General features: G+C 43.2%; 1 protein-coding gene across 1 annotated transcript in view; it reads left to right on the top strand.

The window, feature by feature from the left end:
* GLP2R (glucagon like peptide 2 receptor) overlaps positions 1–16,028 on the top strand; it is a 51,723-nt gene that overhangs the window by 13,815 nt on the left and 21,880 nt on the right. The window contains exons 9-13 of the mRNA XM_028124844.2: positions 7,517–7,623; positions 9,519–9,672; positions 11,384–11,543; positions 12,525–12,585; positions 12,998–13,067. Coding sequence (XP_027980645.2) covers positions 7,517–7,623; positions 9,519–9,672; positions 11,384–11,543; positions 12,525–12,585; positions 12,998–13,067 — 552 coding nt within the window. The remainder of the gene's footprint in view (positions 1–7,516; positions 7,624–9,518; positions 9,673–11,383; positions 11,544–12,524; positions 12,586–12,997; positions 13,068–16,028) is intronic.

Here is a 16,028-nt window from a genome sequence, read left to right as displayed (position 1 = left end):
CCAACCAACCTCCACCAGGCAGCCCCCCCGGTAGGCTTTGGTGGCCACACAAAGAGCCGTCCCCCAAGAGCTAGTCTGGCCGCACTCCCCTGGGGAAGGTCCACAGTCACATGATAGCAACCTCTGGCAGCCACTGAATTTCTTCTGCAACGAGGGTGATGTGCAGACCCCTGAGGCCGCTCAATTTCTCACCCCTGGACTAGTACTGGGGTGCATAAAAGCGTGTACATACCACAGGCACTTAGTAAGTCCTCAGTGAATGGTTTCACAGATTCCGAGTTAGTAGGTATGTGGTGGGGCCTGGGCATCAGACTGGTACCTAGTTCCCCAGGTGATGCCAATGTGCGGCTGACGCTGGGACTCGGGTAATCTCGAGGGACCCGCCAGCAGGTGTGGGATGTCTGCAGCCTCCTCTGGGCTCAGGCCCTCAAGGGGCAGGGACAGCAAAACCAGAGCTGAAAACTGCACTTCCCAAGACTGGAAGTTAAGATTTCTCTCTTTAGAAAGGTGAGGACTGGGGCATTGCCTCCTCCCCTCTGCAAATGGCCATATTTCCAAGAATTCAAGTACTTAAAAAAAAAAAAAATCCCCCAAACATAAAAAAACAGCTTCTGGCCATGTTGGCCTGTGTTTCTAATAATGGGTTGACATTTTGCCCACAAAAGGCTAGTGATAGTAGATCTTTGCTCTTCAGAGTGCTAGCAAACAAAATATGTGATTTTCTTCCATCTCATCAGGTAGGGGTCCTTATGCATGATAAAGGATACTCTTTAAGGAAATTGTGTTTGTGTGTGTATATGTATGTGTGTGTATAATTTTAATATATATATTTTAAGGAAAAAATTTAGTTTCCCATACCACATAAGATATATCAATTGATATATACCTATTTTTTAACATTTTATTTTGAAGTGTCCAAACACATAGAAAAATTAAAAGAATAATAAAATAAGCACTCACAAACCCACTATCTAAATTCAAAATGTATCAACATCCCCCCCAACACCATTTGCTTTTGCTTTGTCTCTGTCGTTGTGAAATATTTGACAATAATTTGCAGGCATCGTGAGGTTTCATCCTTAAATATTCATCAGATCCTTCCTAAACAAAGTCATTATTCCACATAACTACAATACCGCTATTCCAATAACATCATATCAGCTAATGTTTCATCCATATTCAAATTTCCCCAATTTTCCCCTCCAATTTTTGTAGCTTTTCTCCCCTGAACCGGAGTCTAGTCCTGGTTCATATATTGGAGTTCATTTTATATCACTTTAGCATGTTTTAATCTAGAATCTCCCCCATTCCAGCCCATGACAGCCCAGGACACTGGCTTTTTGAAGACCCCCAGAAAACTTTGTTGTTATTAGATGTGTCCCTGCATCTTCTGTATTTCCTTAAACTGGAAGTTGGTTTTAGAGGCTTGGTAAGACTCAAGTTAATCCTCATAGGTGCTGGGTACACACCATATATACATGTATACATAGCATCACGCCAGGAGACCAAAATGTCAGGTGTCACTACAATGATGTTCTGTGTGATCACTTGGTCTCGGTAGTGACAGCCAGATCTCTCCATGGTATAGGTACTTCTTCTTTTCTATCTGACCAGTAATTGGTGGGACGGTACTTTGGAACCGTGTGTGTGTGTGTGTGTGTGTGTGTCTTGTTCACTAACAAACCTTCATCAGTGTTACAACCTTCCTTGATGATGCTGGCTTGAGTTGATTCGAGCTCTGTCATTTCTTCTATATTTACTGGCTGGCATTCTTCTGAAAAGAAGACTCCTTCCCCTTCCCTCCAGTTTTGAGTATCACTATGAATTTACAAATTGCTTTATTCACTTATTATTTTGGTGCTCAATGTTTTTCTAAATTTAGCTAGTGAAATCCCTCCAAACTGCCTCCTTGTGTCCTTTTGTGATAATCTCACTGGTCTTGGAGCACTTCCTTATTTTCTGACATAAGAAAATGGTCCAAGCTCATCTCATGATTTCCCTGTTCCGGGTCCAAATCGGCTATTTCGTCAGAGTTCTGGATTCTCTAAGTGGACGAATGTTATTAGAAACCAAGATCCCGGGGCGCCTGGGTGGCTCAGTCATTGGGCGTCTGCCTTTGGCTCAGGTCATGATCCCAGGGTCCTGGGATTGAGCCCTGTGCCAGGCTCCCAGCTCAGCAGGGAGTCTGCTTCTCCCTCTGCTTGTGTTCTCTCTCTCTCTCTCTCTCTCTCTCTGATAAATAAATAAATAAATAAATAAATAAATAAATAAATAAATATCTTTGGAAAGAAGAAAGGAAGAAAGAAACCAGGATCTGAATGCTAGGTGTGTTCACTACCACTACTACTAGATCCTAAGACCTTTGTAGCATATAGATTTAAAGGGGAAAAAAACAGATTTGCAGCATGTTTTGTCCTTAGACTGTATCCCATGTTCAGAGTACTGTGTTCATAATTATTTGAAATAACTGTTTTCTCTATGTGGTCATGATACTGATTGGATATATAGTTTGATTCCATTGTTTCTATTAGTGTTAAGGATTGGCCTTTTTCTTCTCTCTTTCCCTTCTTCTGTCTTTAATTTTATTTTTTAAAAGATGTTATTTATTTATTTGAGAGAGAGAGAGCACAATGAAGGGGGAGGGGAGAGACAGAGGGAGCCTGATGCGGAGCTCAATCCCAGGACCCTGGGATCATGACCTGAGCCAAAGGCAGATGCCCAATGACTGAGCCACCTAGGCACCCCTTTAATTTTGTTTTTAATAAATAAAATATTGGCAGGGTTTGAAAACCAAGATGATATAAGAAAGTACAGTCAGAGAAACCACGCTCCAATCACTGTCTCTACCCTATTTCTGGTCACCCCCAAATGATAAACATTTTTATTATTTTCTGACTTATTTTTCCCTCCTTTTTTCTTTTTCTTTCCTTTTTATCAAATTATAATATACATCTTATGTTTCTCTTTGCAAAACTAAGCAAATATATTGTTTTACCATTTTTCTTACATTGAAAGAGGTATACCAGATACCTTATCCTGCATCTTGCCTTTTTGACTTAGCAGTGTGTCCTGGAATTACTCTATAGCAGTACCTACGAACATTTCTCTCTTTTTTTCTTTCACATTTGCATAGTACTCTACTGTGTGTATCCACTATAGTTTATTCAGCCACTGTCCTCTGACCATTGGGGTTATTTCCAGTCTTTTCTTATTAATTATGCCACCTCAAATAACCTTGTATGCATATGTTGGTTCATATTTGCTTTTGGAAGAATCCCAGAAATGGGGTTGCTAGATTAAAATGTAGATGCAGGGGCGCCTGGGTGGCTCAGTCGATAAGCGTCTGCCTTCGGCTCAGGTCATGATCCCGGGGTCCTGGGATCGAGCCCCGCATCGGGCTCCCTGCTCCGCGGGAAGCCTGCTTCTCCCTCTCCCACTCCCCCCGTTTGTGTTCCCTCTCTCGCTGTGTCTCTCTCTGTCAAATAAATAATAAAATCTTTAAAAAAATAAAATGTAGATGCAGGGGTACCTGAGTGGCTCAGTCAGTTAAGCGTCTGCCTTCAGCTCAGGTCATGATTTCAGGGTCCTGGGATCGTGCCACGTGTCAGGCTCCCTGCTCGGCAGGGAGCCTGCTTTTCCCTCTCCTTGCCCCTGTTCATGCTCTTTCTTGTGCACTCTCTCTCAAATAAATAAAATCTTTAAAAAATAAAGAATAAAATGTAGAGGCATATATAATTTTGCTAAATATTGTCAAATTCCCCTCCATAGGAATTATGTCATTTTGCCCTCCCTTTAGCAGTGTGTGAAAACGCCTGTCTCCTCGGTGCATGCATGGTACACGCTAATTATGAAGCATTTCATAAAGAAGTCTAAGTGACTTAAGATTCACCTGTTGGTACTGAGAGTGAGCTGGAAACTATCTGGGTGTTCTAGGGTCACTAGGGAAGGGGCTAGATTTTACTGGAGCTCTGACTATAGAGAACAGTTTAAGAAACTCCTCTGAAGGAGTGCAATGAAACCAATTGTACCAGGTACTGGTACAGTTGGGTACTTACTTAAATGTGTTAACCTCACAAATCCTCATATATCCACATAACATAAATGATGCTCAAATGACTCATGAAGGTCTTGATATGCCACCTGAATCATCAATTTAAAGAAATCACGCCACTCTGTGTGGAGAAACACTAAACATTTCTCTGCTTTCAAGATATTTATAGCCTATCTGGAAAGATAAAACAAATGCGAACAACCATTAGTGAATAATATAACTAATGCCCCAATTTGTGAAACAGACCACAAGTGCTTTGGAGTTCAGAGTTGACAGTACACACAGAGGCATTCATGGAGGACTTCTTGTAAGAGGTAGGTTGGTGCTGGTTTTAGAAGGATAGATTTAGTTTTGAGTTGAAGAGAGACCAACAAGAGCAGTTAGAGATTATAGAGACAGGATTATAGAGCTCTTGATGGGGTCCATAGAAAATAATTCTAGATAGAAATATGGCTGGGCTTGATTTGGAAAGACTCAAAGGCTACACAGAGATTTCTGCATCCAGATCACCATTACAAGAAATGTTAAAGAAATTCCTTAACACAGAAAGACATACACATCTTATGGAATTTTTTATCAACATAAAGGAATGTAGAGTACCAGAAATAGTAAATATGAGGGTGAACTTTTTTTATCTTATTTTTAAAAATCTTTTAAGAGATGTGATTAATTAAAGTAAAAATAGTAACAATGTATTATGGGGTCTAATATATGTACGAGTAAAATGTGGGACAATAGCACAAAGCCAGGATGAGGGACATGGAAGTATGATAAGTTAAGGATGTATACTGTAAACATGAAAGCAACAACTAAAAAGCAAAATGAAGAGGTATAGCTAATAGGCCATGGAAGAAAAAATGGAATAAAAAAATACGCTCAAACCAAAATAAGGAAAGAAAACAAAGAAAAGATGGAATGAAGAGAAAACCAAGAGATTTAAGCTCAACCAAATAAATAATCACATTAAATGTAAATGATCTAAACACCCTAAGTCAGAGGTTCTCAAATTGCATTAAGAAGATAAAACAAAATAAAATCCAACTCTATTCTGTCTATAAGACCCAGGCAATTGATTTTTGACAAAAATGCTAAGGCAATTCAGTGGGGCAAAGAATATTCTTACCAAAAATAGCACCAGAACAACTGGACGCTAAATAAATAAATAAATAAATAATGAACCGCAACCTTTGCCTCACACCATGAATAAAAACTAACTAGAAATGGATCATAGACCTGATGGACTGTGAAAAACAAACTGAGGGTTCTAGAGGGGAGGGGGGTAGGGGGATGGGTTAGCCTGGTGATGGGTATTGAGGAGGGCACGTTCTGCATGGAGCACTGGGTGTTATGAACAAACAATGAATCATGGAACACTGCACCAAAAACTAATGATGTAATATATGGTGATTAACATAACAATAAAAAATAAAAAAAAATAGAAATGGATCATAGACCTAAATTTAAGAGCTCATTCCATTAAACTTCTAGGAAAAAAACAGCTGAAAATATGAAGGCTTTTGGTCAGGTAAAGACTTTTGAAATAAGACACAAAAAGCACAACTATATAAGAAAAATTTGACAAATTGAACTTTATCACAATAAAAAACTTCTGCTCTTCTAAAGACACTGTTAAAAAAATAAAAAGGTAAGCCATAGAATGGGAGAAAATGCTTGCAAAACACTTACCTGACAGGAGATTTATATCTACAATATATAAAGAACATTTACAATTCAAAATTAAGATAAACAATCCAATTTAAAAGATGGCCAAATATTTGAACAGATACTTTACCAAATGAGATACACAGATGGCAAATAAGCACATTAAATGATTCTCAACAGCATTAATCATTAGAGAAAAGCAAATTAAAACCATAGTAAGATAGTACTACATACCCATTAGAATGGCTAAAATTTAAGGGACTGATTATATGAAGTGTTAGTAGAATCTAGAGCAGCTGAAACTCCTAGTCCACTGTTGGTGGATACATAAATTGATACAACTTATTTAGAAAACAGTTTGGCAGTTTCTTAAGTTAAAACATACACCATACTACTCCACCATTCTATTTCTAGGTATTTATTTGAGAGAAATAAAAATCTATGTCCACATAAAGACTTATGCAGAAATTTTCATAACAACCTTATTTGTGAAAGCCAAACTCTGAAAACAACTCAAATGTCCATCAATAGGTGAGTGGATACATAAATTGTGGTATATTCTCAATGGAATACTACTCAGCAATAAAAGGTCAACTATTGATACATGCTATGACATGGATGAATCTTAAAATAATTATTCTGAGGTAAATAAGCTTGGGAAAGAAAGAAAGGAAAGAAAGAAAAAAAAAGAAAAGAAAGAAAGAAAAAGAAAGAAAGAATAGAATGAAAGAAAGAAAGAAAAGAAAGAAAGAGAAGAAAGAAAAAATGAAAGAAAGAGAAAGAAAGAAAGAAAGAAAGAGAAAAAGAAAGAGGAAGGAAGGAAGGGAGGGAGGGAGGGACGGAGAGTACATATCATAGGATTCCATTTATATAAAAGTTTATAAAGTGAAAATTAATTTCTAATGACAGAAAGCAGACCAGTGTTTATTCAGGCATAAGATGGTGGGAGGGAATGAGAGAAGAAATATTATAAAGGGTCACAAGGAAACTTTTGGGAGGTTATGGAAATGTTCATTATCTTGAATGTGATGATGAAATCAGATATATTCATGTCTAAATTCATCAAGGTTTATTCCTTAAATATGTACAGTTTATGGTACACCAGGTCTGTTTCAATAAAGCTGATAAAAGTGTTATGTGAAGAAGTTTAAGCCATGATTTAGCATGTAATACATATTTGCTGTGGGTTCTTGTACAAAAATTTAGTGAGAAACGTCGTCTTGATGGTGAGTAGCATGATGGATTGAGTGAGAAGGTGAAATTCCATTGGAAGATCACAAGAGTTTCCAATAAATTATCCTCTGCTCACAATCAGGCTATCCTGGGACTCAGAGAAAATATTCCACTGTTTTATGGGGTATTCACCTAAGTGGTCATGCATGACAAGTTATTTTAGGAGGGAACATCCAGATAAAAACCTGGCCCCATCTTCCAGAGAGAAGAACACCTACACTCTAGGGACAGCACACCCAGGCACAAAAAAAAAACCCGCAAAAAACTGTCCTCATTTCTAAGGTACCGTCTTGTTCTGGGCACAATTCTTTCATGATACTGTGAATCTTGGTGCATCAATGCTGGGCTATAGGACCAGCCATAGAGGTGAGACCCCCCAATGGGCATTTCAATTCATCAAGGCTCTTTGGCCTCTGAGATGTGCCAGAAAGCAGTCTAAGCTATTCTAATTGGGTGTAAACAAGGCTACAGTGCATGCCTAGACCCTTGGTCATCCTGGGCATGGAATTAGGGGGTGGAGATCATAGCTGCCTGGCTTGGTGGTCATATCTGCTCTTTGTCTATGCTCAGGTGGAACACCATGCTTTGCTGTCGACATTGAAGGTGTTGTACACCGTGGGGTACTCTCTCTCCATCATCTCCCTCCTCCTGGCACTCACCCTCCTCTTGTTTCTTCGGTGAGTGGAACTTCTGCCTGCACATCTTCAGGTGTCCATCCTGGAATTTGCTCATTGGCTCCCTCTAGAAGGCAGAAGACTGGGCTGGCTGATGTCATGGCCCATCAGAGTTGAAAGGGATCTGAGAGAGTCTCCGGCCCATCAGCTCTATTTTGCAGGTGGTGCAGGTGGAGGGGAAAGGGATATCAGAGGTCCAGTGAGAGGCACTGGGTCACTGGAGATCACAGAGTACAGCTGGAACTGGAATCTGGGAGTCTTAACTCTGCTTTAGCCTCCTTGGGATCGGATAACCTCCTGTCTACCCCACCCTACCAGAGGCATGATTTTTACAGAAGAGATTAAGAAACTTCCCCAAAGCAAATTTGCATGTGGTAGAGCTGGGCCCCTAGACTCCAATTAGCTATCAATCATTTGAGTGCTTCCTTGGTGCCAGGCACATTTCTAAGCACATTACACGCATTAAGTCATTTAAATTTCTTGCTAATCAGAATTAAGGCTAATTCTAATCCTAGGAGATTAGCATTATTATTAGCCCCATTTTATAAGTGTGTTGACTGAAATATGGAGAGATCAAGTAACTTGCCAATGTCATGCAGCTGGTGAGTGATGGGAGCAGGTTCACAACCAGGCGGTTCAGAGACTGAGCAGTTTCATTCCCTTATATTATTTCTCAGAATCCAAAGCCTGAGTGCATTTTACTAAATCATGTTTTTAGAAATCACCCAAGTGAGATATTTATGAACCCCCCAGGGAGCCTTCCAAGGCTGCCTCTCGGCCTTCATTCAGCAAAAGAACTGAGTATAATGTGGCAGAATGAGCATTCAGTAAAGATGCAGGAGACCTAGATGGGCACTCTGGAGACCTGGATGCTAGCTCCATAACAGCTCCTCCCCTTGTATCCTCTAACTCCACGTCTGACCCCTCAATCCCAGGATATTCTATGGCTCCCGGAGCAGAGTCATGACCATATGCCCCATCCAGAGAGCAATACTTGAGCAGTGGGAGAATTCCATAGCCTGTACCCTCTGCTATCCATGACCTCCTCCACTCACCTTCCTGAAGTCCCAAGAAGCAAGCTCAGAGAAAGTAGCTGCCCAACCCTGGAGAAAGTTACTTTAGCTAAGCCTAGGGGTTGATCAGATGTCCATTTTGCCTCATGTGCTAGAAAGTAAGATCTAGTCATTGCCTTTGAGTGGCACCCAATCTAATTAGGGAGAAAGGTGCATACATAATAAAACACAAGACCTGACTCAAGTACTGTTTAGAAATTTAAAAAGTAATAATAGCTCTAAAACCAGGCAGATTTGTGCTGCACTGGGGGCACAGCAGGGCTGTGAGGGCACAGTGATGGAAAAGGGTCCTTTTGACTAGAGAGACTGAGGACACACAGTTTTACACCAGCCAGTACCAAAAGAAAAAGAGCCTACAGGAGGCTTCAGGTAGGAGGTAATGAGAGCTGACATTTTCTGGATACTTATGATGTGTAGGTGCTGTGTGAGTACTTTGCACCCATTAACGGACTGGTACTCCTGCACTCCTTGAGGTAAGCACTCTTGTCCTTATAGGTAGTAGAGCCTTGGAGAGTGGTGCTTTGGCCTCAGAATTTTTGGGTCTGAATCTCAGCCCCACCACTTACTTCTCTAGGACTTTGGACAGCTGATTTAACCCTTCTGCTTCAATTTCTCAATTTTTACTCAATGTGTAAATGTTATCCCCATTTTCCAGATGAGGGAAATGAGGCACAGAGAAAATCACATAACCCAGCCATATCACTCTGGAGTCTACGTTATCAACGTCTGCCCTCTAGTGATAGGTGTGCAGGTGTTTTGGGCACACACCTGTTGGTCTGAACCATTCTTTCCTGAGGGAAGACACCTGCTTTTCTCCCTGCACAGAAAACTCCACTGCACACGCAACTACATCCACATGAACTTGTTTGCTTCTTTCATCCTGAGAGCCCTGGCTGTGCTGGTGAAGGATGCCGTCCACTCCAACTCTTACTCCAGGAGACCCAACAATGACAAAGGGTGGATATCCTACATGTCGGAAGTACGTTCCTCCCTACCATAGCCTCCCACCTGGCGGATCAGTCCTGGGAATCGTTGGGCGGGAAGGTGGAGCTGGGAAGGAGAAGAGGGAGATAAAGGGGTGTCAAAGGCCTTCTGGTTAGAGAAGCATCATCTGACTTAAAAACAAACCCCAAAAACCAACCAAACAAACAAAAAAAACCAAACCTCCCGAGAGTGGGGCAGGTAAAGGAAATTGTCACAGAAGAGTCCACCGCAGGGTGCTGTGTGTCCTTGGGTGGGAAATTTCTTCATCCGTGAACAAAACAACTGAACCAGACCAACCTTTATTACCATTATTATTATTATTTATTATTATTATTACTATTTTTTAAAGCAGCAAAGCTTTTCCATATTGAAATCTGCTTCTGTTGTGATGCTTTTTCCTTTATCTTGTTAATAATGATTGTAGTAACCTGTTAAATTAACCCTGAATTCCTGGAATAAGCCCAACTCGGTTCTGATACATTACTCTTTTTCCTACATTGCTGGATTCATTAGCTGATGCTGTGTTTTGTTTAGCATTCCCTCATCCGCACCTGTGAGGGAGTTTCTTTCCTTGTGATAAAGAAGATAAAGTTTATGCTGACCTCTTAAAACAAATCAGACTTGTTACCTCTTTTTCTATTCTCTGGAAGAATTTATTTAAGATGGGTATTTTTCTTTCTTAAACATTTGATAGATCACTCCAGTGAAGCCATTTGGGCTCAGAGTTTTCCTTATTGGAAGGCTTCTAATTATGGACTAGTTTCGACTCACATTCAGATTCTCTATTTCTTCTTGTATCAGCTTTAGTAGCTTGAGTTTTTCTAGGAACTTGTGTGCTTCATCTAACTTTTCAAATTTCTTGCCATAATACTGTTCATAGTTTCTTAAGATCTTTTTGAGGTCTGTTGCTGTTATGGAGGTAGTGCTTTTTGCATCCCTGATATTGATTATTTATACTTCCACTCTTTTCTCCCCTTTTGCTAATCCTTGCCAGATGTTTTTTGGCTTTACTAGACTTTCCACAGAACAAAAATTTAATATTGTTGATTCTCTTTATTTTATGTTGTCTCTTTCATCAATTTCTGCTTTTATCTTTATGCTTTCCTGCCATGTCCTTTCTTTAGGTTAAGTTTGCTCTCTTCTTCAGACATGATACTTAAGATAATTCATTTTCAGCCTTTTTCTCTTTTTAATTAAATTATTTAAGGTTATCGGTTTTACTCTCGATGTGGTATTAGCTGCATACCACACATTTTGATATCCAGTATTTTCTTTTCATTTGGTTCAGAAATAAGTTCTAATTTTTATCATTATTTCTTTTTTTGATTCATGGGTTATTTAGAAATTTATTTCCTCCTTTCCAATCATATGAATTTTTTTTTTAGTTACTGGTTTCTAGCTAAGTTGAACTAAGATCAAAGAGCATACCTTTCAGTGTTTCTTTTAGGGACATTGCTGCTGATGAGTTCTCTCTGTTTTTGTTTGTCTACAAATATCTAGAATGTCAAGGAAGAGGCTGGGCTTTGAAACCTACAGGAAGCCCTCCCTCCCATTTTGGTATTGTTGCCAGCCTCTCTGAGATGGTCAGCAGATTCCCGGGGTGAGGCAAGGTAGAGGGATGGCTGTGCATGGAGAGGCCCTTCTCCACCCTCTCGGGTCCACATGAGAATGCCTGGCCTCACTCTCAGATGCTCTGTCCTCTGCAGGTATCTGCTTCCTGCCGCTCGGCCCAGGTCCTGCTGCACTACTTCGTGGGTGCCAATCACTCATGGCTGCTGGTTGAAGGCCTTTACCTCCACACGCTGCTGGAGCCCACAGTGCTCTCTGAGAGGCGGCTGTGGCCCAGATACATGCTGGTGGGTTGGGGTGAGTGACCTGAACCCCCAGCCTCTTCTTTTAGGGGCCCATCAGAACATAGGAACTTGATAGAACCTTTGGTTTCCCAATTGGAGGGAGGCTCTGGGACAGAGAACCCACCAGTGACAAGATACTGAAGAAAGGGGTGTGTGTGCACACATGCAGTTACACACAAACACTGGAGACCCAATGCATATGTTCAAAAATTGACAAGGTTTTTGATAGAATCAGATGCCCTTACTCCTACCCTGTCCCCAGCTGTAGTGATCTGCTCAGGTTGCCATAACAAAATGCCATCGACTGCATGACTTAACCAACAGATATTTACTTCTTGCAGTTATGGAGGCTTGGAAGTTTGAGATCAGAGTTCTGGTGAGGGGGTCTTCCTGGCTTGCAGTTAGCTGCCTTCTGACTATAGCCTCACATGGTGGAGAGAGAGAGAGAGAAGGCTCTCTGGTCTCTTCCTGTATGGGCACTAATCCCATCAAGATGACCACCACCCTCCCTTCCAAACCTAGTTACCTCCAAAGATCCCACCCCCAATTATCATTACATTGGGGGTTAGGGCTTCAACATGGGGTGGGGTCTGGACACAAACATTCAGTCCATAACGCCAACTGAGTCTTCAAGTCGGAGTCTGGAACCCCAGTTGCCACAGACTCTTGGAGAATGTGAGGCTGCAGGATTCAGAAGAAATATGGTTGGCCTACAATTTGGGAGATTTGGGTTAATGTCTTGGATTTACTCTGAGCTGCTTTGCAACATGTGGCAAGTGTTTTCTCCTCTCTGCTTTCCTGGTTTGTCTGACAGTAAAACAACAGATGGGCTCTGTGCCACCCTACGTCTCTCCAGCTTTCAGCCTGCAATTCGGTGATATTTGGGCTTTTATAAGTTTTTACCAAGATGCTTTTGGCCCATCAGGCTGGGGTGGGAGGCAGGCAGGTTTGGCCAACCAGCTCCTGACTGCATTTCCCTGTTTTTCACCACCAGCCTTCCCGCTGCTGTTTGTTGTACCCTGGAGTATCGCCCGTGCACAGCTGGAGAACACCGGGTAGGAAATTCACCTGCTCTCACACTTCCATGAGCCAGTAATTCCCAGATATGCCCCAATACAAGGATTTATACCATTTTCCCAAAGAGAATATCCATTCTCTTCCATTTTGGCCATCTAGAATACACTTAGAAATGCAGATAAAACGATCACAGATCTTTCTTGTAGTAATTAGTTTGTTAGCTTAGTTACACATGCAAATTGGCACAAAATTAGCTCAAATTAACACAAAAAGTCACTGCATAGGTTAGCAGTGACCCTCGATATGGGTACAAAATTGGTTATTGTTTCACTGTTCACAGTGGAGTGGAGGGGGGGAGACTTGAGTGCGAGCATCCTCCTTCCAGAGGCCAAGAGGCTGTTCATTCAACCTTGTCTCTCTTTTAAGTCTTCTCCTGCCCCTTTGCCATAGGTGCTGGGGAACCAACAGGAATAAGAAAATCTGGTGGATCATCCGAGGGCCCATGCTGCTTTATGTAATGGTAAGGACCATCTCATTCCTCTTTTTTCCTCTCTGAGCTTGGCAGCTGTGGGGGACCCCACTCCCCTTCCCCTACCACCTTACCAAAATTCTCTGTCTCGGAATGAGCCTGGACCAGTTCCCTTGAGAAGGAGTTGTTGCGTTGTGAGTAGGATGTGTTGAATGAGAAGGAACAAGTTAGAGGCTTCTCCTTGTTCCGGTTCAGGACTCAAATGCAGGGTTGAACTACATGCCTCCTTCTCTCTGGGTCCTCAGACTATGTCTAGAAACCTGTAACCAGCTCAGTGACCCTGTATTGGTGGCCCCTGGGGACGCGGGCACCTTTAGTTACCGACGAGCTTAGGGATGGCAAAGTTATTGGCTTGGATTTTGACACCATTAGCAGGAGGGAGGGGGGTGAAAGGAAGCCTCTTTAGAAGAGAAAAGCATAGTCAATATTACCCAAAGCAGGGATGGGGATTAGTCAAGAGATGCTGCTCCTCTGAGACCCTGAGGAGGAAGGGCCCTTATTCCCAGTGGCCCCAGAATTTTACAGCTGGGGAGGGACTGCAGGGCCCAGAGTCATAAAACTCTTTTGGATGATACTGTGTGAGACAAAATCTGCCAAAGAGCCTCAGAACTGGGAGGGAAAAGCATCTATAGACGTTGAGGGGGAGTGTGGAGATGCTCTTGAGGAGTCCGAGGCCAGTGTCATGTCTAGGCTTAGCGGTGGCACACGTGTGCTGGCTGCATCCCCTCCGGTCACTCCACACACACTGAATCTGGCCACGCACACCCCAAGCGAGAGCCGTGTCGTGAGCTCTGCCTTGCCCCTCCCCCATGTCACTTCTCCACGTTCCTGTCCTCTCCAGCCACACTGCCCACTGTGACCCCAGCACCCCGTCCTGGCAGACACCCCCACCACCGCCCGTGACCTGTATTGAACGCCTCCTCTATGCCAGCACCATCTAAGTGCCTGGGGTATATTAACTCATTGATGGGTAGGTGCCATTATTATGTTTCTTTGACTCACGAGGACACCGAGAAGATAGGAAGAGACTTGCCTCAAGTCCCAGTAAGTGGGGGCGCTGGATCTCAGCCCAAAGGGTCTGACTGGGGACCCCAGCACTTGTAACCACAGTGCAGTGCTACTGCCCCCCCAAAGCTGTATTGCCTCCTACCCACGTGCCTGATGCAGGTCTGTCACACATTAGTACCTCGCCGTGGACCCTCCTGAGCTTGGCACCTCTGTCATCTTATAGATGGTCACACCCTCCTTCGTGTCCTTCCCAGACCCCGGACAGACTTCCTCTATGGTCCCAGCAATGCCTCATTGCACGTATCTGTCCAAAACCTGTCTGCGGCCACAGTAAGCCCCATGTTCCATTCATCCTGGCAGCCAGCCCGAGCAGATGGCAACCCTGCATGAACTTATTCGATGAACACCTGTGACCCACACCCCCCGGCACTGGAAGGTTCCCGCTAACCAGGCAGAAGAAGGCAAGATGGAGGCCAGCATGCCCTCCCTGGGATGGAGCTCAGGCTCGGTGTTGCTGAAACCCTAGTGTTTGCTCTTTTCTAAAGGCCACATCAATGGTTCTTGGTCTTGGCTGCTCTTAGAAGGACGCGGGTATCTTTACAAATTCTTTTTTTGCTTGGGTCGCACACCCAGAGATCTGTGTTTCATTGATCTCAGGTGTGACCTAAGGACTCCAATGTGCAGCCAGGGCTGGAGAGCATCCTCACTGCTCAAAGAGTGATCACCTGAGCGCTTGTTGTAAATTCAGGTTCTCAGGCCCCACCCCAGACCTGGTGAATCAGAATTTGCATTGCAACAAGATCTCCAGATTTGGGGCACACATGGGAGTCTGTGGGGTTCTCTACCCTCACACCGGTGGTTCTCAAAGCTGGCTGGGCATTAGAAATGTGGTGGCTCATACCCCAGAGGATTACAGCAGAAATTCTGGAGGTGGGGCCCGGACAGTTGCAGTTTTAAAAGCTCCCAAGTGATTCGACCAGGGCTGGTGCCACTGCTCTGGGCCTTGCTGCTTGGTTGTGCATGGCCGGCTGACCTGTGCGCTGGTTTCTCCTGCTGCTTCTGAGTTACTGTAGCCACATTCTCTCTCACCAGGACAAGACAAGGTGCTCTATCTTCTCATCTTGGATAAAACGACCTTTACATGCCCTTGCTTCTACCACCCCAGCTGTTGCCAGCAACGCAGAAATGGCCAGAGTCACCTTAGCTCACAGTGGCTCCTCTCTTTCCCATCCACACCTTCTGCTCCTCCCGCTCACCTCACCCCACGGTCTCTGTTGTTCTTCAGCCTCTTGGGATTTCTTGTGCACACCTGTCTGGTCTCCCTCCTTCACTCTTGCCCCTGGCAATCCATCCTCTGCATTGTGGTCAGAGTGGTCTTTCTTGAGCAGAACTTGATGATGTCTCTCTTCTATGGGTGACTTTTTCATGGCACACTGTTGCCCTCAGGCATGCTTCCAAAGTCCTCAGTATGGTGAGTGTTGTCATTCCCTGACTACCCATCCAACCGCAAGCACCCCATGCTCAATTTATATGGGGAAACTCACCTTTCCCCACATCCATCCTGGTGTTTCACTCCTCCTATGCCTTTTGCACACACTGCCCTTCCCCCTGCAGTGCCCATCTGATCGCTCCACATCTGGTGAACTCTCTTCTTCCTTGGAGACTGAGCTCTTTCCTAATCTACCTCTCAAATTCAGGGACATCAATAGGCATGCTTGGAAGGGACACTTCCATAGTCATCCTCAGGTCTACAAAGGCCTTCTAGAGACCGTTGCTGGCTATGGTTGTTTGTGTACAGGGGCTTAGACAAAAGGAATGGGTTTGAAGAGAAATGAGAAAAGTTCCTTTTGGTCACAAGGAAGGACATCAGAATCTAAACTGGTAAAACATTGACACGGAAAACAGAGAAAGGCTTTGGATTATTCATCGCTATCAATTTCCAAG

This window comes from Eumetopias jubatus, unplaced genomic scaffold (genome assembly GCF_037043125.1).
Source record: "Eumetopias jubatus isolate StellerSeaLion01/CBP00866 unplaced genomic scaffold, mEumJub1_p1.0 scaffold_10, whole genome shotgun sequence".
In the NCBI taxonomy this organism is placed as follows: Eukaryota; Metazoa; Chordata; class Mammalia; order Carnivora; family Otariidae; genus Eumetopias; species Eumetopias jubatus.
The sequence above is the reverse complement of the archived record's forward strand: the minus strand, read 5'-3'. Positions and strand labels throughout refer to the sequence as shown.